We start from the raw sequence: 25,463 nt of genomic DNA on the forward strand, positions 1-25,463 counted from the left end.
GAGGAAGACATGGTCGCAGTTGAACCTGCATCTACTCTCAGATCATTCTAATACTTAATTATGCAAAATAAATCATCAAATAACTGAAATATTATTATTATTAGAAAATATTATTTCAGTTATTTGATAAATGACATTAATCACCAATCATTGTAACCTCTGGGCTCTTAAACTGCTTTTTTGAAGTTGTAATGTCAAACTTTTTCTGGCTTAGTAAAAAGTAGAGATAGATTGGATATTGGTCCAATGGTATTAGGCATCAGAGACAATGAGCAGATGCATGGTTCATCTGTTCAGTTCAGGTCTATGTTGTTCTGTGTTTACTTTGCCATGTGACAGTAGCTGCTATCAGCAGAGCTAGCATCAAGGAAGCAAACAGCAGGCGGTTTAGAGGTATATCACAGTTTTCTATCTTTGCGAATGGTTTTTACTTAAACTTTAAACTGTGATCAGAGTGAATTGACATGACTCAAAAACATCCAGCATGACAATTTTTGTTGATTTACTTTCACTTTCATCATGTTCACTCATAGATTTTACCCGAGGAGCTAGACAGTGCAGCAGTTGTTGGTAAGCTTTTACCACACTTGCAGTAATACTGTATACTGCGTTGTTGTCAGTGCCATTAATTTTTATTTCACTAGTGTGAGGAGGAAAAGGGAGAATCTACTGTGGCTGTAAATGACAGCAGTTTGTACCCTAATGTCTCTCACTTTGATCTGAAATACAACCAGTGTAGTCAGTCTAGTTGCTCTTTCAGCTCCTGGTACTTCTCTATTTTTTCGTGCTCCTTCTTTCTCATGTTGCTGCTACAATTGCGTCTCTTACAACTGCAGTCTTCTTCTCATTGTCAACCACTTCTATGTCTGGTTCACTGGCCAACAGCTACTTGTCTGTCTGGACCTTAAAGTCCCACAGGACTGTTGTACGCAATCACTTTCATGGTCTCCCATTGGGAATTGGGGACTTCTAACACACATGCACCACAAATGTTCCTGTACACTATCTCAGTCACTTGGTTGTGCCTTCCAGTGTGTGGAAAAAGTATGGAAAACATAGAAAACTAGTTGAGGTACACAGCACTATCCTTAAGTAACTATAATCTACTAGTAATACCAGACCAAGGATTTTTTGAATGCAAGTCAAACAATTTTTATATGCCATAAAAATCATCCAAACCACAAAATAGAAAGAATTTTACATAGTAATAATCACCAGCTGACAAGTCTACCCAAGCCTAATATCAAAATATCAGCAAAACCGACTCTATTTATTTTAAATCAAATTCATTTGGATTTACTTAAGATACTCAATAACATGGCAACTTTGAGCAAAGTTATTTAAACATATCTGAAATCTGGATGTTGGAGATAAAACTTTATGAAAGTTTCTCTCTGTGAAACCACCAGTGGAACAAGTAAAAATGTAGCAAGAAACCCTCTGAGTATACTGGTTAGAGCAAGGGTGTGTTTGACGTCTATAAATTTTTTACTCGGTGAGAATAAATATTTTATTTTTTCTTTCAGAGATTGCATAACCTTCCTTAAAGATTACAACATGCCACACAGATTGTTTAGCTAACCTATTTAAGAAACACTAAATGGCATACATAAAATGAACTTGCTCAAATGCATGGGTTACTTAACACAATCACTAAACACACATAAATACACACACATATGCACACATACACACATTCCAGTGAAGTTACACGGCTCTCTGCTTGTGATGAGAGCCCAGGGCGCACAGGACTCTACTGGGTGCACTGGTCATCTGCCCTTCAAGCACAGAAGAGCCAATTAGCTCAAGAGCTCAGCTCCACTGGGTCACATTCAACAGTACTCACTATGCAAATTACAGACAAGGATTCCAGTGTGTAAGAAACCGCAAACACATATACACACCTTCACTATTACTGAGGAGATAGCCAGAGCCTTCCTGGGGCCTCAAAGAAAGCCAACGTGTCAACTTTCTCCATTCTTCTGCACTAATCTTTGTTCTGTTTAAAACATAGCGCAGGTGTGAGAATTAATGCCAGGGATATTTCCTCTCTTCAGAGTAATTTATTTAGGTGAAGCCAATGTTCTCAATCCTCTTACGGTATAAAGAGATTACATTTTCAGCTAAAAATCTACATTACTAGCTGGAATTAGCAGTGCTGTGAGCCACTGCAGTGACAGTGTTTCAGTGTCTATGAAAATCCCCAGGACCAGAGCTCGGCAGGCCTGATAACAGGCAGTGAGTAGAGTGAAACAGAGAGCCCCAAATGAAACACCAGCAAACACTGGCCGCCACCATGCAAACATGCAAAAGTGTGGCACGACAGGGAGCTGCAGCAAGAGATAAGATTCCCAGTGCAACAGTCTTGAAGAAAACCTGCTTTCTGTCTTTTTCCTCTTCCTCTCTCACACTCTTTCTCCAAGCACAAATTCCCTCCTTAACCTTTCATTCTCGCCTCGCCTCCTTCCTTTCCTTTACCCACTTTTCATCCTCTCTAGCTCTCTATTCTTTCCGCCGTCTCTTTAGCTGCTTTGCTGCCCAAAGAGGAGCTGAGCCATGGATTCCCTGAGCCAGCTGTCATGTTAAAACTTTAATTCCAGCTAAATTTCACACTCAGAGGCTTCATCTTTGGTTGAAGGAACATTAAGAGCGAAGCCTTCAGATCAGATTAAGATACATAATGCATGGCGTAGAAAAAGTCAGGGGGAGGAAATGACTTCATTGACTTGGTCTAAACATTTTGACTCCCTTTACTCATCCCGGATGCTCCTTTTCTATGTGCTTCTGCACAGAAGTAGATGAATTTTCATTTCATTTTCCCTTGCAGCTGCTGCAGACACACAAAATCCTTTCCAATGCCAAATTGCTCAGTCGTCCCAACACCAAAGCACACACAGCCGTATATTTCCCCCAATACGCATCTTACCCTTCTGTCACTGCCCCAAATATACACAGAGCAAATATGCTCCCAAGCCAGGGCTCATGCAGATGTAGAGACACACATACACAAGTGTAATACAGTGAGAACTCCACTCACACACAACAACATCAGAATAAATCCACTTAAGATCAATAATTCACATTTCTTAAAACGCTTTAATTCTCTATAGAAAACCGAAATGCAATTTCCCTCTCTGCTTTGTCAGAAAAGTTTTAGAACGACCAGACGCTCGGGAAGCAGAGGCATCACAGATTATAAAGGCATGCTGTGCTGAAAATGGGACATTCGAGGAGAGAGGAGAGGAGCAGAAAGGAGAGGAGAGGAAGGGAAAAATTGTACATTACATCCTAGTAGGGATATACTAAAAATATATGGGCTCAAAATGTGGTCATAAATATTTTGTACTTGTAAAAAAGATTTGTATGTGTAAAAAAGATTTGTATGTGTAAAAAAGATTTGTGTGTGCGTAAAAAAGATTTGTGTGTGTGTAAAAAAGATTTGTATGTGTAAAAAAGATTTGTGTGTGCGTAAAAAAGATTTGTGTGTGGACTTAGCCCAAAAAACCCCTGCAAGTTACAAGTACGAATTTTGACCCCATTTTTCTTCCTTTCATCTGATTGGTCAATGTCATGTCAATCACAAATGTAACAATCCAATCAGAGAACAGATGGGTTTGGCTGTCGGAGGGGCGCTTTTTTGAACTGCAGGTCCTTGAAGGGTAATACAGTTTGAAGCTGGAGGATCTCTATATAAATATCCGATAGCAGCTAGGTCCCCTAACTTTCAGCAGCTGTTGAAAGGATAAAGTTGTGCTATATCAGTGGTTAGAAATACCATTATTACTTTAGGATTAGTTTAACACAAAGTCAGGGCTGACCCGGGACCATTGCTGTGAGTCACAGTGCGCAGCATAAAAGTCCTTTCACATCGGACGCAGGATGTGCTGCTAATGCTAACGGCTAACTAAAAGCAAAGGATCCAGAATTTGTTGCGCTGGCTGCTGGGCTCTGTGGGTTTTTGCAGCAGCTCTACCTGTACTAGATGCACCTGCTCCTTGTCTTTTCTATCTCTGACTTTATGTCCTCTACAAGAGTTTCTGTTTTTTTTGCTGGTTCTTCAAATGTTCAATAAAAACATGTATGCTAATTCATAACAAAGAAAGCTTTGTAATGAAGACTGTCATTTCCAAAACACTGCCCGCCCCCACCCCGCGGTCCGCAGTGCTGTTGAAAAGGCTGTGGAAGTCCCTATATTAAACACGTAGACCTGTGACACAAAAATCACCAAACTCGGACGACCACAGACTGTTTTCCTTTGTGGTGATGAAGGAAAACGCTGGGTTGGCATGTAAAAGGGCATTTATTCCCTTCAAACAGTGTTGCCAACTCCTCAGTAAGGAAAATCGCTATTGGCTGTCCTAAAAGTCGCTAGAAGTCGCTAAATGACGTCATCGCCTAATTTGCATAATTGGTCATGCTAATCTAATTGTAACCTATGTTGTTGGAGAGAGAAATAACATCGTGGAAGAGACATAAAGTGAGTAAAAAACGTCCTAAATGCATTTAGAGTTTATTTAGAACTACAAATAAAATTTCTTTTAGCAATTATTGTTTTTTTTAATGTCACAATTCCAACCCTGCTCCTTTACCCGGGCTTGGACCGCCAAAAGTGACCCGAAATAGGCACTCTGGTGGAGTTACTTTGTGTGTGTGAGTTTATAAGTAGTTTTAAACCTTGTGATCCACAAAACAGCATAAGAGTAAAAGAGTAAAAGAAGAACTGACTGCATTACAGCACCCGCTGCTTGTTGAGAGTAAAAGCGATACGCGCTTTCACGTCTTTTTTTAAAACTCGCTAAATATAGTGACAAAGTCGCTAAGTTGGCAACACTGCCTTCAAAGACCTGCAGTTCAAAAAAAGCGCCCCTCCGACAGCCAAACCCATCTGTTCTCTGATTGGATTGTTACATTTGTGATTGACATGACATTGACCAATCAGATGAAAGGAAGAAAAATAGGGTCAAAATTCGTACTTGTAACTTGCAGGGGGTTTTTTGGGCTAAGTCCACACACAAATCTTTTTTACGCACACACAAATCTTTTTTACACATACAAATCTTTTTTACACACACACAAATTCTTTTTACACATACAAATCTTTTTTACGCACACACAAATCTTTTTTACACATACAAATCTTTTTTACGCACACACAAATCTTTTTTACAAGTACAAAATATTTATGACCACATTTTGAGCCCATAAAAATAGCTTATAGTAAATGTTGTATTTTACAATGTTGTAATATATTGTAATTGTAATGTATGTCTTATAAGAGATGGATCTCCCATGTCTCATGATTTATTCATGAGACATGAACCCAACATGACCCTTTTAGCTTTTTCTCATGTAACACAATTATAAGAATTAATTATAAATCACATAAACATGCAATTTGTTCGAGAAAATGCAAAAGTTTTATTTTCCTTATGGGTATAAACCCCCATGTAAGTGGTAATTAAAAAAAGAGAAAAAAATACAGTTGGGGTTATAAAAATCTGTCGAGGGGTAGGAGACAATACACATAAGAGTGACTAAGAAAAGGGACAGGGAGAAAAGAGAATGAAGAGAAACCGGGGGAGAGCATAGCACAGATAAATGTGGAGTTTAAAGGTGTCTTTTGTTTTGTTTTTTATTGTTATTGCCGTCCTGCTAATTGGGAGTCTGATTTCACAGTGTACCAGTTGAGATGGGAGTTGAAGTGGTGTGAAGCAGGAGCCACAAACCTATAACTGTCAAGTGGCCTTTTAGACACACTGCACAAACTGGCAGCATGGAAAATTGGAAAAAGGGTGGAATGGGAAACTATGCTGTAGTTACAGAACCAATTACAAGTTTGTGTGAGCAGAGGCTACTGTAGGTGTCTACATGTATGTGTGCATGTGGCTACACCACTACCACTTCACAAGATATATCACTGCCGAGTAAGGGCTAAGGTGATTTAGTGGGAAATGAAAAAAAATATCCAGGAGATCATAGTTGATGTTTTTTCAAATACTTGCTATCACAAAGAAATCCGAAGAGAGTAAAAATGAATGGTTTCATACCCTCCACACATACTCCTTAAAGTATATTATAAAGCCCTGAATATTTGATTGCATTATTTGATTTAAATAATAATCAAAATCATTTTGTTCTAATGGATGACACACACACACACACACACACACACACACACACACACACACACAGAAAGGGAGGGAGAAAGAAAGGGAGAGCTGCCTGCTAGGCAGTTCCTGTCTGTACCAACTTTATGAGTTTCCACTAACACACTGTACACAGGGCTATAAGACATGTCAAGTTAAAAAGATTTCAGTTGAAAGATTTCCCTCCCTTAAAGACATCCTGGGATTTCTATGGTTGTGCCACCAGTGGGTATCATTAACACACAGGAAATCCATTTTTTCTTTTGATCTCGTCAATAAAAATTCACTGACAAAATATTGAAACTTGCACTCATTATGCTGGCTTGTTAAATCAAACAAGTCTGATATAATAGAGCTTGGAAACTGGATGCATGTATGGTAAGTATGGCAACAATGTAGTCTAAACACCGTGCACAGAAATTCAACTTATTATACTTGATTCGTTTGTAAAAGTCCAAATCAGCTGTTAAGATATTATGGTGGAGTACCTTTTTATGCTGACACCATCAAACATGAAATGCATACGCACTCAAAGACATACCACATATGTGTTATGTTAACTGATGATTTTCAGTTGTTGCAGGTGTGATAACGTGCAGCAACTTAACTTTTTAATAATCTCTGTTTTAGATCAGTGATGTTGTGATGGCTTGTCCTGCGAATAACCTGCCTCTCACCCAAAGTCAAGTGGGTCCATCACCCTCTGCAACCCTGAGCTGAAAGAGATTTAACGCATGTGAAATTTCTCTTCCTTTTGATGCATTTTCTAAATAATATATTTAATCGCCACTTATATGTTGGAAGGTCGTCTTTGATCAGCATCACAGTTAAAACTTTGTTGGTTAAGAGAAATACACTTAGTGGTAAATCTAATGCACTATAATTACAGACCCAGCTTTCCAATTATAGGTAATTAAGTAACATAAATGACAGTGTGACAACCTGGCAGAAACATAAATGTAGATGTATGATGCTGTGTTTTAAATAACTGCATATACATCTAAGAGTGATAACCTTAACAGTCAGAGTACATGGTTTGTGCAGGGTGAGGCAAGGATATACACTGGCCAGAAATATTACTGCACATGTTAACTGTTGCTGTGTGAAACAGACACACACAGGGCAGTGAGCGCCAGCAAGTTTATGGAAAACGGAGAAAATTTACATTTTTAGAGTTTTCAGTCACCGGATGACTGCTCATTAAAGTCACACACAAATTTGGGCAGATTTACCTCACTACTGTGGGAAAATCTAATGATAGCGCAAATTTCTTGGAAGTAATTGAATTCTCAATGTATGAATCAGACTTCCCATTCTGAATGCTGTTATCAGATCTGAACACTGATTGATTAAAACAGCAGTTCTCCTAGTTTTGCTGCAAAGTTCTATGGTGGACTAATTTTGACAACATCTCATCATAACCTAACCTGTAACCAACCTAACTTCTTCCTTGAAAAAGACCACTAAGTGTGTGTGCAGGGCCTTAAAAGAGAAATGGAGTAGCCAATTAGATTAAAGCACCTCATTCCCATGTGTCTTTAGAGGGTGATGAAGATGGGTAAGAGACTTGAGAAGACATGGCTAATGAGATCTCAGCCACAGTTCTTTGGAAGTGGTCCTTTTTTCACTCCTCTGTATGAATAGACTCTTTTAAAGGGAGAGATCATTGTACATTGCTGGATAACTTCCTATATCATTTTTAATTTCCCTTCTGAGGAGGAAATAGTATAGCTGGACAGATACTGTACATGACCTAGGAAGATGTAAAGCTATACAAAATAAATTAAGCTTATATGTAGATAATCATACTGCACTCTGATGAGCTTAACTCCTGTCACAAGAGCTCCTGAGTCCTGCAGAATCAGTTTTCAGCCAATAGCCAAAGTTAAATTATGAGCATCTTTACATTCAGTACAAGTATGAAAACATTCACTGGTCTAAACTGACTTGTTCAATTGATCACTTATAATTCTGTTAGCTCCTGGGTTTTTTTTTTTTTTTGGTCCTCTTTCCACACAAGACCTTGAAAGATTTACAGGCCAGTTCAAATCACTGAACCATGAGAGAATTATCTGAGAGGACGACATGTCGTCAATATTCCCTAAAGCCTTAAACTTTGTTACTGACAAAAAGAAAACTTAAATTAGCTACCAATTCCATCAGCTTTAAACTGGTAATGCTTGTTTGTTGCTTGTATTCAACAAACACATCACCATTAAGTGGTACACATAACCCACAAAGAATGAGGCCTAATCCTTAGGTGGCTCAGTGTTAATGAATCTGTTTATTTCCCCAAAAGTCTCTAAAATCTTTTAAAATCGTGGTTTTAAAGTGCAGCGCTTTGTCCTGCTACAATTAATCCCCTGAATTCCAGCCGTGGATGTAATTTGTGATCTGGAATTGTGAACTTGACTTAAAGATGGACAAACACACAAATCACAAAACCTCTAAATAGCTTGAGCTCTATTGTTCAATCTATGTAATTAATTAACCATCTTAGTTTGATTTTTAAGCAACAACATCAAAATTGTAAAGGTTCCAGCTTTAAAAATATTATAATTAGGTACTTTTACTTATTTCACATACATATGTGTGGATGTCAGGAATCATATCATATCATTTGTGTGTTAAAAAAAACATAGTAGTTGCAGCTGTGGTTCAGTCTAGTTGAAAAAGAGCAGGCTCATTCCTTAGATGAACCTGGTTAGTTGGAGCAGTTTGTTTAAGCTGTTCCTGAGTGAACCAAAAAAAAGTGAGCTGGTATAGCTTGCATTTGATTGGAGGGTATCAAAGTTTGAATTTCTTTCATTATTATTTCACTTAGTTAGTAAACCAGTTTCTTTGTGTATTCATCAGCTGTCTTTTGGAGATCCGAGCATCCTGCAGTGTACTCCATCAATGCCTCCATCAATAGTATCAACGGCAGCTAAACTTGGAGAAAGTTTCAGTTATCTAGTATTGATTCAAACTGGACAATAGATGCAGGTTTGATCGATATCTCGGATATCTGCAAAAGCTGGCAGAATAGAGACTTGTTATCTGCAAACTCCAAGCATGCTTATCCTTGTGCTTTTATTGCTGCTCTGCTGAAGATTCAAATCCAGAATATTCCCCTGATTCAAATCTGGACTACTTTAGCTTTTATCAAGTAAAAGAAAAAAGTGCAAACACTGCCTCAAAAACCACACATCACACAGGTAAATGGGCTGCATTCATTTGGGTGTTTTCTAGACTTTATACTGATCAAAGTGATTTATCCATACTGATGACACAACAGGGAAATCTGGGGGGTTTAGTGTTCTACATGAGGAAACCTTAGCATGGAGACTTTTTGGTTGCTCCCAGTATAATTTCATATTGTCTAATACGGACATAGATATATGGCTTTTAAAACTCAGAAGAAAATCCTTTAATATAGCAAGAATCTTATCCACATATAATCAAAGAATCCATTTATGCATTTTAGCTTCTGTTGTATTTTATATACATATATGGTTTTCTTTGGCTAATTTTTCAGTATGAATAAGCTGTGTATCTAATTTTCCTTTTGAGAATAACCACATCTTGTAAAATGGGTACTGAAAAGGTATTATCCACATTACCTGGTGGAACTCCCTCTGGTGCTGGACAGCTCCCACATCACCTCCTATGGGCAGCTGCTCCGACAGCTCCTCGTCCTTGGCCGTCAGCCATTCTATGATCTCCTGCAGGGAGAGCTGCAGCTTCCCACTGTTGTCGGAGAAAGCCTCTAGCCGCACCCTGCCAGCACACACAGCAACACATTGCTTTAGCAAACAGTAGGATTGTCCAACTCACCAACCAAATGCTGCAGATGACAGTTGGTCACTGCAGCCTATTTTGCACAATAGCAACATGTTTACATGTTTTCTTAGATAACTTCTAAACCACTCATTAGCAGTGTCACTTGAATTTGCAATTCAGTAATGACTCTTATTATCACCTGCATGCCATGTTATTTTTCCAGTAGTCACCCAGGTATTTTTCCATTTGAAGTCTAACCTTAAGAGTCTAAAGGTAAGTAGCACACTGTCCAAGGTGAAATGAAAATATATTTCATGAGAAATTTGCTTTTTCAAGGATAAAGAAAATTGTAGCTTTTTTGCAGCAGTGATATGAATTAATCCTTAAAAGATTTTCAAACAGTTCCCACAGATGGCCCAATTTATGCTGATTATTTTGTTGTTCCCACCAGATGGAATACATTATTAGGACAATACTGCAGGAAGTACTTTTTATAGCTACGAGAATGGTGAGCAAAGGGCAAGTAATAAAGGAAGACAGACTGGTTGGTCAGGCGTACATCCTACAGCAAGATAACAACCCACTAACATTTGAATAAAATAACTAAATGGTAGGTCTTAAATGGCACTCATTCTGGTTTGGTGTGAAGCGGACAGGTTAAAAAAGGTCAAAGAATGTTCCCACAAATGTGTTGCTCTATGTTTAATTTTTATTTGAGAACGAGAGTCAAAACTGTGTTTAGATGATGAATAAGTCAAAAACAACATACCTTTAAACAATCTTGAATTATTCATAATCTAAAGATCTAACACGGGTTTCTTTTTTTAACAGCTTGGGTTTATCAATTCTGAAGTAAGCTTCAGATGGTAATGTCTGGTTATCTAAGCTAGAGAGGGGTAGCATGTGATAATTTAAAAGACAACTTATACACAGAGGTAGCAACAATATGCCAAGGTGTGAAGCATCTTGCCTGCAAAAGTACTGCTAGGAGGAAAGACTGCTACCAGGAAAACATGGACATAAAAATGCAGAGTTAAAATACTTTAGCACCTTTTAAGTGTTTATCAGCAAGAAAGAGAAAGAGACTTTAAACATATTGGTAGACACATATGATCGAGTATAGAGTAGCACTATATGTAACACTGTACTTCCAACGTGAACACAAAAAACATCTGTATAAATGAATGCCTTAATTTCAAGTACAATGACAGCATTACTGGATCCATGGACAGGGTGATGGTGAAATGAAATGACAATACAATGCTACATTTTCTTTATTATATTTGCTAAATATAAATACTTTTGTTCTATTTTTGTAGTCTTTCAACCTATGAAGCAAGGGGATATTTTAAATTTATGTGTTACAAAAAGTTGATAGCAACACTTTTTCAGTCTTTTGAGTCAGTAAAATTGGAACAAGGCACTAAATAGAAGCTACGTTTTTGGTCTACTTTTGTCTGAAATCAGAGAAGATTTACTGTGTCAAAAATGACTTAAGATTTTTATGGTAAATCTGAAAATTCTGTAACTGCTGCAAAATGAGATGCAATACTGGACTATTATATTTCTTTCAATCAAAGATGCATGCAATGTCTTTTATGTAGAATGCCACATGGTAGCGGTGCAAGGTGAGAGGCACAGAGTTGTAGATGACAGTGTTTTCCAGGCTTGCTGAAATGAACTAGGTTCACATGACAGAAGGAAGTTATCTGTTTGCCACCTGCCAGCAGCATAAGAGATATCTGAGGGAAGTACTGCTTTTGTAGCACAGTTGGCACCGGCAGTGTGGGGGCAATGTGAAAGCTTCCTCGTGTTTCAATTACACACCAGAAGCCAGCACTCAAATATCATTATTCCTGCACATCACAATTTGCCAGCACTGTCACATCAAAGATGATGAGTGGGAGCGAAAGCAAGAGTGAAAAAGACGTGTTACTGCTCACATCTGTAAATGAGAGAGGACTTTGCAAAAACCTAACTTGATTCAGATGACAGTTTATGTGAAATCAAAGCAAAATCTTTAAGATTTTAGCTGCAATCAAATAGAAAACCACCAGAGATGAAATTCTGCAAGACACAAGGTTAGTTAATTACATGCTGCTAAATGAAGTTTAAGAAAATACTTATCTATAATCTTTCAACCTGAACCAACAGCATGCCACCATCGCCGATTCCATATTACTGACTGAAAAAAGGACTGTAAGGCAATATTATCCAAATTGAATTCAGCATAGATGGGCTCTGACACATAAGGGATTAGGTGACAGGTCAGCGATGGCAGTTTCAGAAAGCGCATGTGGGGAAAGCTTCGAGACTTTAAGGAGAAAAGGACAGAAAGGTGAAATCAAGCTTGTAAGTGCACGTTTCAGAACTGATAGGCCTCTTTGTTCAACCCTGTGTCAGAAAACCTGTGTGAACCAGACCATGATGTCCCCTAGCCTCTTGTTGCCCCTCCAGCTGTACTCGCTGTGGTAATTGAATCAGAGAGGAGCTGTTTTTCCATGGCCCCTGCAGAAGAGGCTGTCAGTCCATAACAGGCGTAAGGACACACACACAACCATACCAAACATACACACATACAATCACTCAGCATGAATGGAATGAGTTTTCTGTTTCAAGTAAGAGCAAACCAGGGCCTCGGATATATCTAAGTAAGGTCATCCATCAAAAGATGACCCTGACACTTTTGCAGAGAAGCTTCAAAATGCTTCGAACTATGCAGCAGACATTCACACAAGCAATCAGAACAGGCACGAAGAAACACGCACATACACAGCTCAGAGCGCATTCGCTGATCACTGCTGCTTCCATTACACACACCGAGGGTGAAACAAATAGAGTACTGCGCTGGAATGTAATCGCTGTCACATGGTGAGGGCTGCCAAGAACAACTCCTGCCCTGCTAAGCTACAGGGAGGCCAGGCTTAAGGTTTGCCAGTATGTGAGGCTGACTGAAGTTATTTTATCTCAACTGGAAACATCATGATATTCATTTAGGTTTTTTTATGGGTCAGCCTCTGCTCCACTGGATAAGGAGATGCCAGGGATTTTGCCTGTATGTGTCCAAAAAGAGTGAAGAAAGGACCAAAAGAGGAAAAGGTTTGGTGGGTGAGCTCTTCTTACTTTATTCAAACGTATTCAGGTTTTGATAGACGATATGGCATCTTTGTGGTGATATGCGGTGTTTAGTATTTGCTCATTTGTTTTCTTTTGTTTGTAATTTGTCTGACCACTGCATGTGGGGAAAGCTTTTGTTGAGATGTCTACTCCTGGGAAGATTGCGGCATTCTATCAACACACACCTGAATGGCTGAGACCAGCAAACTGGCTAAAACGTCTGCTTTTGCAGAAGTGGTCACATTTTTTCCCTTAGTAGCATCTGGCTGCCAGTAGTAGTACCCTCTAAATTCCTAAGGAAGCAGTAGGCGTGCACCTAGTTTCCTACAGGATTGCGCAGAGAAAACTTTTTTTCACATTGAAGAACAAAGAGAGAAAATTAACCAAAAACAAAAACATTCTGTGGGTCTGTTCGTGTTTGTGCATAAGCATGTATCTGTGCCTGTCTCAAGCTACTCAAAAATAGCCAACAGGCTTGATGGCAATGCCAGAAATAATCGATACAAATGGGCTAATGGCAATGCTTGAGTGCATGGCAGACTGCTTCCTGTGTCTGCCCTTGACACGGCACACGCTCAACGTACAGAGTCATCTGCTGGCATCACAAACAACAGTCTAATGATTGAAAGGCAGCCAGTTGCACGAGCACACACGAAGAGATAGTCTGGTCTGAATTGAGACCGGTACTCAAAATACCAGATATTGTCATAGTGAAGAATGCAGACCTTTTCATTTCCTGGATTAGTGTCATGCGAGGGATTCATAAGAGATAAAATATGCCACCCAACATTAGAGAGACTGATCTTTGTTGTGAATATGAATAAACAGATTCTTGCTACAGCAGCTGAGGTAACAATCAACATCCCCGTGTCCTTGAAAACGACACTGAATCATTATCAGCTCATCGCTGTGGTAGCTCTGGAGAAGAATGCCAATCACAATGTTCTGGGTGTAAATATTAGATTGCATTGCTCCTTGGTTAACCTTTCAGTGTAAGTCAGTGTTCCACCAGGTGAAATAATGTGTTACATGAAAATTAATGGTGTGTGTCAATATTTCTTGAGATTTAGCATCGAAAGTAAATAATATGGTCAAACAAAACTCCAATTCCCTAATCAGTGAGAAAGATTACAGAGAGAAACATAGTGCTTGGTTCGATGATTAATTCATGCATAGGAGGATATGCTCAGTGTTTCTCCTGATTTAGAAGAGAGTAGCGTGCTAGCGTGTTGCCTCGAGGCCCAGAGAAGCTTTGAGCACAGCCCCCTCATCTCATTCTTTCTCAATTGCAAAGACATTGCAAGAGAGCTGCCAATGTGATGAGCCCTGTTGACACAACCACTGCATTTTGTTCAATTATGTATAAAGAATTATTTTTTTTCCCCAAATCTCCTTTTGGTTTTGAATTCTGCTTTATACTCAATTTGATTGTTTTTACCTTCATACAATAAAGGATTAACCTTCTTTTTGTTTTCAACCCACTCTGTCATAATTAAATGTTGCAGATAATCAGCACATTAGAAAGCTTTCCACCAACGAACCAAGTCGTACTTTGGGTACTTTCAGTTTGCTGCCAAAAATGTGAAAAAATGTGAGTCTTTGCATGTTTCAAAATGGTAAATGGCCTGTATTTGTATAGCGCTTTTCTAGTCCCTAAGAACCCCAAAGCGCTGGTGCCTCACACACTGGTGATGGCAAGCTACATTGTAGCCACAACCACCCTGGGGCGCACTGACAGAGGCGAGGCTGCCGGACACTGGCGCCACCGGGCCCTCTGACCACCACCAGTAGGCAACGGGTGAAGTGTCTTGCCCAAGGACACAACGACCGAGACTGCCCAAGCCGGGGCTCGAACCGGCAACTTTCCGATTACAAGCCGAACTCCCAACTCTTGAGCCACTCCCATACATCTAACTACACAAAACCTTTGGCTGATAAGTGGCTCAATCTGTCACATTAGAGTCCCAGAGAGCAGCCATTTGGCTTTTCTACCTTTTAACAAAATATAAATTTATGACCTGATCAAGAAAAATGAGAAGGATCACTAAAATGACCATTCAGAACTTATGGTTTGTCTGTTTTTTTGCTTGTTTGTTTTTCCAATCTTCATGTCTTTGTGGAATGAAAAGCCAAAACACAACTATAAGAAATTAATGAAAAATAAAATGTTCAGATAAAAGACATTGCAACATTTGGATAAGTAATTCAAGAAGCAGCAATAAATGGCTGGGGCTCTTTCATATCATTAGTACAAAACTGGACTTGAACACAACTCTAATGGTCCATTGCTAAAATTAATTTTCCTCCTGTTGGAGCAGAAACTACTTTCTTGCTGTTCAACTACTTTTCGCCTCCAATTGCAGTCTCTAATTGTCTTTCCTCAGAAAAGTGTACATATTTCAAAAATATTAGGCTATGTTTTTAGACAAAATCTTGTAGCATGCTTTGTTGCCGACATTTGCAATAAAATGCAACCTGTCTCAAATAAGTAAATGTACAGTGAGCATAGTTATGCCAGTGTGGGGTTTTTTAACATATGTCATATTGTCTTTTTTTTTTTTAATATATCCTGCCAGAGTCAAAATTGTTAGCCCCTCCTGATGCTAATAGTCAATTCTATATTCTTTTTGCTAACAGTTACCTGCTGACTGCTGGACATAAGCTTCACATAAGCTTCTTTCTTCATCCTTCTTTGCACTTTAATGATATTCCCAGTTCTAGTTGCACTGAAGCATCCCACAGCATAATACTCCCACCGCCATGTTTCACTGTTGAGACAGTCTTCTTTGGGTTATGTGCCTCTCCCTTCTTTCTTCAACCATAAGCAGCATCTCTGTGGCCAAAGAGCTTTAGTTTAGTTTCATCTGACTCCAGAACTCACTTCCAGTATGCATGATCTTTCTCCAGTCTATCTTGACTTGTCTGTTCTGCAAAAGTTTGTAGTTTTTCTTGGTCTGTAACCTCACTATCTATTACTGTGCACGATTCTAGTGATTGTCTTCTTTGAGACCACAGTTTCCAACTTGGCTAAGGCATCCACGAGTGTCTTGGCAGTTGTTCTGGGGTCTTTAGACACATCTCTCACTGGTTTTCTTTGAAATCTTTTGCTTTCTTTCTCTGCCAGGCTTCTATGTTCTGTACTTTGTGACTCTCTATGAATTTCTTGATGACGTTTTCACTCCAGTTCTTGACACTTATAAATGTTGTGATAACTTTGCATATCCATCTCCTGCTTTGTGAGCATCAGCATTCATTTTCCTCAAGCTTAAACTGATGAATTTTCATATGAGGCCTGGGTTTGCAGTTTGCTTTTGGACAGCAGCTATTATCCTCCACCTGTTGAGGTGGAGCTAGAGGTTGTCTCTCCTCTTGGGATCTCCTGCAAATCATCAGATGCAATTAACTGCCGTTAGTCTCATGTGCACTTACATGAGGACGCTGCTTATTTCCTGCTGCCTTGGATCACAATTCACTGTTTTCCAGAAGTGCTCCTAGATCACCTGCCTGCCTGCCCACCGTCAGCCTCTTCTTGGACCAAGGGTTCTTCCACTACCTCCTCCCTTGTCCAACTAGCTTGGATTCCAAGTAAGGCTTTTTCCATTATTATTTTGTTCCCAGGATTTTCTGCCCTGCCTAACCACCTTCTCCTCTCTCGCAGATTCACCCTACCCTTTTCTACCAGTCTCTGCTCCTCTGATCCGTCTCTCACCCCAGTTAGGAAGATTCCTGCTTAGTAAACGATTTGCCCTTTTGTCCAGGTACACCTTAGTTACCAGTGTTCGCCGTAGGTTTTGTCATGTAAATAATTTGACTGAATAAAGTGATTTCAACTACTTCTTGCCTTTTTCCTGTTTTGCCTGGATCCTGCACTTGAGTCCTAAAAACCATAGCTTACTAAATCTGACAATTATTTTATTTTCAGCACAATGCTTTTTGAAGTGATGGCTCAAATCCTTGAAGTTTTTAGACTGCGCATAAATTGGAAGATAACCCTAAGTTTTATCTTGATTTTACTAGCTTTAAACTAAATTAAGTTAAAGTATACTATTGGAGAGCAGTGGTTTCTGCTGAATAGGGGGCGAATAATATTAATACTGTTAATTTTTGTTTTTTTCTGGAAAAACAATGTTATTCTATGAAAATACAATGTACAATTTGTGCTTTTTTTAAAAAAAAATTAGCATGTTTACAAATTATTTGTTGAAAACCTCTATCATGGCTGAGCAGCTGATGGACCCAAAAAGCAGACAAGGGAGAGATGGCAGTGAAGTTTAAACATAAAGGGAGCCATTTATTTGGCTGTAAGAACATGAAAACAAAAGAAAAGCATGGCAAACAGGAGCAAGAACTAAAACCTAAACTGGAAATAACTATGAACGACTATGACAACTATGACAAGAGAAACATGAACATGAACCTGAGCAGGTGCATGCGAGAAACTATGACGGGAAAACATGAACATGAACAGAATCACGAGAGACCTGCCGTGACGTAGAGGGAGAAAAACCGACGAACCGACAATGAACAAAGGGAGACAGATGACTTAAATACACAGGAAGGTAATGAGGGAAGTGAGAACACCTGGGGAAAACAGCTGACACAAATGAACCTGAACGCCACAGGGGAAGTACAACTAAACACACTGAACATGGAACACCAGACTCTTCACAATAAAAACAGGAACAAGAAAAGTGACGTAGACAAGACAACATGAGCTTGACAAATAGAACATGCAACATGCAGACATGAAACACATGGGGAGACTCAAAAGACACAAGGAGACATAGAAGAAACATAACTGGACCAAAACTCAACTAAACCTTAACTAAAATAATAACAGAAGAACTTCACATGATTTCAATTTAACAATCAAAAATACAAAATAAACTCAAAATGCTGGATCACAGACCCAGCCCGCTGACAATGTCTTGCTGTGTTAAAAAACCCTTTGGGAAAATTTGGATAAAAACCTACTCCATATAGAGACACACTAGTTGTAATTTTATGTAAACAAATAAGAACTAGTGTGTCTCCATATATTTTCTGAACTATATAGAGACACACATGTGTGTAATCCATAGACCAAAATCTTTGGAGCTGGATTACCATACTGGCATAGAGCCTATTTTGAGCACAAAAATAAGTTTCTCACACTGCAAAGCATTTTAAAATCACAACAGTAGGTAATTTAAAGTTGTGACTGTCAATATCAATAAATTATATGGTGTCATAAAAGTACACTGCTAACAGCATGTTCATGTTTACCAGCTTTTCCCAAGCTTCTCCCTCCTCTTTCCCTTTTTGATTTTGTTCTTTGCAGGGGTAGATCGTGTCATGTGTGATGCATTCAGAGACTTCTCCTGTGGCGGAGGAGTTTTACTGATTCCTAGCCTAAAGGATTTCTTCCAAGAGCAATCTTACTGATATTTGTGGGGAACAGACGTGACGAATGACATGAGCAGAGCACCTACTGAAGCCATTTTCCACAATTGGAAATACTGTATGCATTTGAACATATAAAAAATATAACAGCCATGGGGAACACATTCCTGTAACAAATTCCTCCCAGCTGCATGAGTTAATAGAGGAAACTGTGCATGCTTCGAGCTCTGAGTGACAAAACAAACATTAGTAAAAAAAGAAAAGAAACCAAAAATACTGACGCTGTTCCTTAGTAGCAAATCTCAACTTGAGGAATATTTAGACATATAAAGCAATCTATTTGGTTACTTCAACAGAGAAGATAGTTTTCTCTACTTTCTTTTCCTTCTTTACCTTTAAGAACAGAAACTAAACCATCTTAATCAGTGACTCACTGCTATAATTATCTACATTCAGAATGTCCTATATGAATCATGCACATTTCCACATCATAATTATAATACAATATGTCAATATAGTCTCAGAGGGTTCTGCTAGATGCCTACAATATGTGCAGTAGACAAAGATATGATATTATAAATGTATCTTGCTATAATGGTTCGCATATTACAGAGAGCAATTTGACATTGCACTGGTATGTAAAGATGTGAATGAAAACCGGGCGGAATTTCAATGCAAATGCAAATGCACAGACATGGATATACAGACAAGGGTTGAGTGGGTACATATGAATACAAATAAGGAAACAGTTTGCTTTTTCCCCCCAGCAGATACCCAGGATGTATCATTAGCACAGCGCAGAGTAGGGAAGGTGTAAAAGGTGTTAGGAGAAGCTGAGACACTTGAAAGAAATAAAAGATGACAAATAAGAAGCACGAGAGATCACTGCTGAAATGGTCATACAATCCCACTCCTCTTTAACACCTGAGTGTATATGTTCAGTGTCAAGACAATAAGGAAAACCAGTGATATATTTTCCAGATTTATTGCGTGCATATTGGTGTGAGCCTGCAGAGCAGATGTTTTCCCCCAGAAACATTATTTCGTTTTACTGCGTGTGTAAGTTAATGTGTTTATGTTCATTCATCCAGACATGGATCAGCATACTTATCACTATTTTATGCTTATGAGACTCTGCAGAATTTTTTTTTCTTCCTGTTTTTAATCTGTTAAATTTTAACAATAAGCCACATGGAGAGGTGCTGGGACTCCAGAGTGGATCCGTCCTTTGTTGGTTAGTTGCATTGCCTAAATATCACTACTTCCCCTTTCATTCATTATAGATAGCTTGTTGCGGAGGAGCAAGCAGAACAAGAAGCTGACAGAAGTGTGAAACTGTTAACATATTTTAGTAAAGTAGCAAATTATGGAACTTTCAATACTCAGTGATTTAAACAACTACAGCTGCTTTAAAAACATTCTAAGAGTAGGACTGAAGAGGGGGTAGTCATCAGCCATTCATCACACTGCCTCGCTAAAGCACTGTGCAGTCAGTGTATTGCTGGTGTCTCTGTTGAACCAGACTAATAATGTTAGTTAGCTGCAGAGCCATATCAGAAAAGCTGGTATGACACAGCCACTTAAATAAACACCTCCTTCAGCAAATAATAATAATCATTACAACCCAACCATTTTTACTAATATTGTCCTGCTGCAGGGACACTAGAAGAATTTGTGTTTTTGTTGTTACCTTTCGTAATGAGAAACTGAGTGTTTATTAAGGTTTTGTTTGTTTTTCAGTGTTTTGGGAAGGTAGATAAAAAAGTAGGTCTTCTTTAAAAGTGCCCAATACGTGGAACATTACAACTGTCATAAAAACTCACTGGCTACTTCATTAGGTACACCTATTCAACTATTTGTAGGCAAATATCTTTAGCCAATCACATGGCAGGAACTCAATATATTTTGTCACGAAGACATGGTATCTGCTAAAGTTCAGCATCAGGATGGGAAAGAAAGGTTATATACGTGACTTTGGCATGGCATGGTTGTACACAGACTGGTTGGTATGAGTACTTCAGAAAATACTAATTTACCATCTCAAATTGGTTTCTTGAACATGACAGTGACTTCACTGTACTCAACTGGCCTCTACTAATTTCTATATTTCCATATTTCTAAAGAGTGTAGAAGATACCTGCTCTGTCACTTGCCTCTCTTTGCAGTTTCCAGACCTTTTAAATGAAGATAAAGAGTCAAAACAGGTATGAACTTTTAAAGCAAATACTTTTACTATTATACTTTAATACATCAAAGCAGTACGTTAGACAACTAAATTTTAAACTAAACAATGCACTTGCAAGGATAGCTCCTGGTTTCTAGTTGTTACAGCAAAGCAACACCTTTAATTTTTTTTCCTGGTACTACTGAGTTCCTAATTCATCACAGTACTCAATGCAGTCTAAGATGACAAATGAAAGAAAAATTAGATCATACAGTGAAACTTACTGAACTAACAGCTTTTTATTTATCACTAAGCAAGGTAAATGACAAACTAAATGAATGCATTCTGTATATTCTGTATATTTTTTTAATCCTTTAGAAGCTAAAATATGAGGTAATTAGTTGTTTTAAACAAATGATTGTGCACAACAACAAAGCTTAATCTAAGTAGATCCATAAGGAAGAAGAAAAGACACTACAGAGAGGTGATATGATTTAAAATACAAGCCACACTTGTTATGTTTTGGTGACACAGAATCAACTGACTTTCTCATTGTTCTTACAGTGGACAAGATCAAGTATTTGGTAAGTTGAATGTTACAGAAAGAGTGATAGCACCCACAATAATTGTGGTCAGTGACAGTAAAACATGTATCCAACATTTAAAATGATTCTCATATGCATCTGCTCATGTTTAGTTATACTTGAATTTTTAAAGTAAATGTTTAAATGGACCGGTTCCTATATAGCACTTTTCTACTCTATTCAAGCACTCAAAGCGCTTTATATAACATTTCTCATTTATCCATTCATATACAAGCAATTTTTCTATGCCTAAGTGCTTTCTATCTAACATTCACACTCCGATGAGCTCATTTGACAGCAGCTTGGGGTTCAGTATCTTACCCAAGGATACTTTGACATGCAGACTGCAGAAACCAGGGATTGAACCACCAACCTTCCGATTAGTAGATATTCTATGCTACCTCCTGAGCCACAGACACCCAAAAGATCATGCAGATGAAAACGCTCCCTTCACTGGTAAATTAAAATATAGTTCTGCAGTTGAGTGTCAAATATCTAGATTTCCACTGCTTACATGGGAAGTCCCCAAAAAAGCTTGCAGTCATTATACTACAGTGGATGGGATTTATCAGGTGATATGAATAACTGACAATACATTTGTTACAAGCAAACTTTGGGAAAGATGTGACCAAAACTTTACTGTTTTGTGGAATTTAAGAGTGAATAGACATATGTCCTATTATTGCTTTGACTACATCATAATTTATTTCTTCCCTCCTCTAAAAAGCCAAACTCTTATTTCTGATATTAATAATTTCTTCCATTTGCACTCCAGTAGGAAACAGTAACTACTTTATAAGAACCTAAATTCTCAGCTATATTTATAATTTGTATCCAACTGCTATAATTACAACAATTTTTGTTTTGGTGTAATAGAAAAATCTTTAGCTCGCTGATCCACATTTGACCCCAAAGCAGCTCTTACTATGGGAGAATGAATGCAACCAGGGCTAATGTAAAAATAAATAAATACACATCCAAATCCCTCATTGTCTTCTAACTCCCAAAGACGGTGTTTCTCCCAATTTTTGGATTTGATTTGCTTCATATAAACCATTCAGCTTACCTCTGTACAGGGTGAGCACAAAGCCTCATTATTTTTACAGCTAGTCAAACACTGCAGTGGTCCAAAATGTCCAACATTGTCTCTAATCTGCACAAACCACTTCTGATTTGTTCTGCATCAAATGACTGGTGAGAAGATATAGTTCTGTGCTCTACTCACTCTTGCTTAATTTGAAGCTGTTTACAGCTTAGGATTAATGTTTGTACACACACACACACACACACACACACACACTATGTGGTAACTTGCCATATTATTCATGGGGATCCCAATTCCCCAATGATTTGTTTTATCATTAAAGTGTATCAAAGTTTGTTTTTTCAGCCTTGCCACCAGATGCGCTTTGAGCAGCATGATATGCGTGACATCAATGGCAGTCTCTCAAGGAAAGAGAGGGAAGGAGTGTGTTAGGACTCTTTAAATTATTATAGAATTGATTTAGTAATTGATTAAGACACGGAAAAGGCTTACAAATAGTAAAATTAAAACCCCTGAAATCTGGGCCACATTTACAGCAGTTGGCCTCGTGGCTTAAACCTCATCCATCAGTATTACAAGGACATAGTGAGTCTGAGCAAATATATACAAAGCACTTTAGAAGAATGCAGCCTTTTCTTGAAATAAACTCCTAGATCTCAATATGATTCTCAGGCAGCAGTAAAAACAAAATCCACTCCTTCGAGTGACTAAATGATTGATGGCTAAAATTCCCAAAAGAGTGCCACATACATCAGGCCCTGTCACTAGCAACAATAGAAGAATCGGTTTTAACCCAGCCTTGAACAATTTAATTATCATTAAATGTAATTGGAGCTAAATAAGCCCTGCGGGGATCATACTGTAGCTTTTCCTGTGGGTGATGTAGGAAAAGTGGGGCACAAATAACCAAAGGCGGACCGTCTCTAGAATTGCTAGTAAGCATAGGATGATGTGGAGGTGGAGGATAGTACAAGAAAAAAAAATAGCACCAGCAGAACAAGGTGAGATCAACAAGAGGAAAATGTACAAAAATTCAAAGTAAATGGAAATAAAAGATATCTTGAATTAGGAGGACACTGATAGACGTGATAGATGTGAATAGAGATAGAGGTGTTGTCATAATAACAAAAATGGAGACAAAAACAGACTCAGAGGTCTCCCTTTGCCCTCAGACAGACGCTGAGCGTGGGTGGTTGGCTCTCTGCAGTTATCTGAGCCATGCGGCAAATAAATTCATAGCATGCCACTGAGCTACCCACACGAACCCCTGTGGGCATTCCCTGCAGTGAATAACAGTGGGCATGTCCCTACGTGGCACAGCCTGAACCTTAACAATGCTTGTTATTGTTATCAATATGGTTAACACTAATCAACTAAACTATGGCAGAAAGTCTGTTTGGAGGAAGCAAAGTCATACCTGCAAATGAACTGTGATGATTCAGCAACAGCCTATTTTTGTCTGACTACAACAGTATGCAAAAATAGGATGTGGTAGCTCCAGCCTCACTGGAAAAATGCCATGATTGAAACTGTCCTCCCACACTAAAATGACCAACTAATTTGTTCACACAGGTGTTATTTAATTGTTATTACACTTTTCAATTCAACTCAATAGAGAGGGCGTAGTAAAAGTAAAAACTCCCTTTTAGCAGGAAGAAACTGTAACCAGGCTCAGGGAGGCGCAGTCATCTGCCACAACTAGAATGAGGTGAGGGCAGGAAAACAAGACAAAAGACACATTGTGGAAGAGAGCCAGAGACTAATAAGAACTTAAGATTTAATGCAGAGTGGTGTATAAACACAGAGAGTGAAAAAAGGTGAGTGAAGAAAGAACAGTCCATTATGGGAAGCCTCCAGCAGCCTGTGTCTATTGCAGTGTAACTAAGGGAGGGTCCAGGGTCACCTGACCCGGCCCTAACTATATGCTGTATCAAAAAGGAACACTTTAAGCCTTTAATGTTAAAAGTAGAGAGGGTGTCTGTCTCCCAAATCCAAACTGGGAGCTGGTTCTACAGAAGGGGTTATGTGGTATAGTTAAGATGCTTCTAGAAGCCATGTTAAATAATTCCATTTAAACCAGTGACCTTTGCACAAACTAAGATTTTAGGTAAAATAAATCAGGCAAACATAAAATGGGCAGAACATTTAAATGTTAAGCTTGCTTTGTTTTCCAAAACTGTTAAATCCATGAACTGAATCTTTTTCACTCTTTACAAAAATCTTGATAAGGGAAAAAGGCTGATGTGCCACCTAATGACATTTAAATTGATAAATGCCACGGCTGAGGAGGTTCTTAGTGCCATGTCACATTACACATTATTTTGTTCCTGTTGTGAAAGGATCATTAGAAATTGTCACTGTTCATGGCTAAGATTGTTAAGCCCGTTATCTTTTCTCATAAGGTCAGCAGTTCAACATCCAATCCTGATTTAACCAGCAATTAGGTTTCTTTGACTCTCCAACTTCTCCAACCTTAATCCGATAATCGAGTGGATTTCAGGTCTAAATTTATCCAAACAATTAGTGAAAACATACGTGAACAGCAAGGGCTGTGAGATGAAACTCAAACCTAATCAAAAGTTGGGTGTTGTTTTGTGCCACCTCTATTTCAACAGCCTTTTAAGGTAAACTGTGTACACTCTATTAAATGGAAACACTCCACTCAGTGGTAGGAACAAAAACTAATAAGATTGTTTACTTGGAGGACTTGTTGCCTTGGTCAGATTGCCAGCAATCTTGCAGTGGGGCAGATGAGTAAGACTAAGAGGTTTTAAATAGACAAAAAGCAACCATTCAAAGTATACAGCTAATCTAGCAACCCATTTTATCGTCTGTAAATAGTCTGAATCAAACATGGATGTCTGAACCAAGTTTAATGGGACTGAATAGAACTGCACTCACTAACAGCTATAAACAGGATAGTGGCATAGAGTAAAAGCCAAAAGCCAGTCAGATTCATCCTCTGAGAACCCTGATAAAGTATAAGATATAAGGAGAGCCAGTCAATTACACACATGTCCATTATTACCATTTCTTTCAAAGTGCTGTAGAAGCACCATCACAAACAGACATAATAGCTTCAGAAACACACACGGATTAGTTGGATTAATCTTCACTTTGAAATGGATCGTTCAACTATAAAGACAGATGGAATGTGACAGCTGCACAAGCCTAGCATTTTTTTCTCTCACAGTTTTAAAAGATGCTTCATTCAGCGATATCATGGCTCAATAAAGGCAAAATAAGCTCCCTTTTCTCGATTT

General features: G+C 38.5%; 1 protein-coding gene across 5 annotated transcripts in view; it reads right to left on the bottom strand.

The window, feature by feature from the left end:
* drp2 (dystrophin related protein 2) overlaps window positions 1–25,463 on the bottom strand; it is a 190,699-nt gene that overhangs the window by 47,916 nt on the left and 117,320 nt on the right. For all 5 annotated transcript variants that reach the window (XM_084950478.1, XM_084950497.1, XM_084950489.1 and 2 more), the window contains exon 4: window positions 9,749–9,905. In XM_084950478.1, the coding sequence (XP_084806604.1) occupies window positions 9,749–9,905 (157 nt within the window). The remainder of the gene's footprint in view (window positions 1–9,748; window positions 9,906–25,463) is intronic.

The sequence above is a fragment of the Perissodus microlepis genome, chromosome 2 (genome assembly GCF_051167445.1).
Source record: "Perissodus microlepis isolate ML-2025 ecotype Zambia chromosome 2, ASM5116744v1, whole genome shotgun sequence".
NCBI lineage: Eukaryota > Metazoa > Chordata > Actinopteri > Cichliformes > Cichlidae > Perissodus > Perissodus microlepis.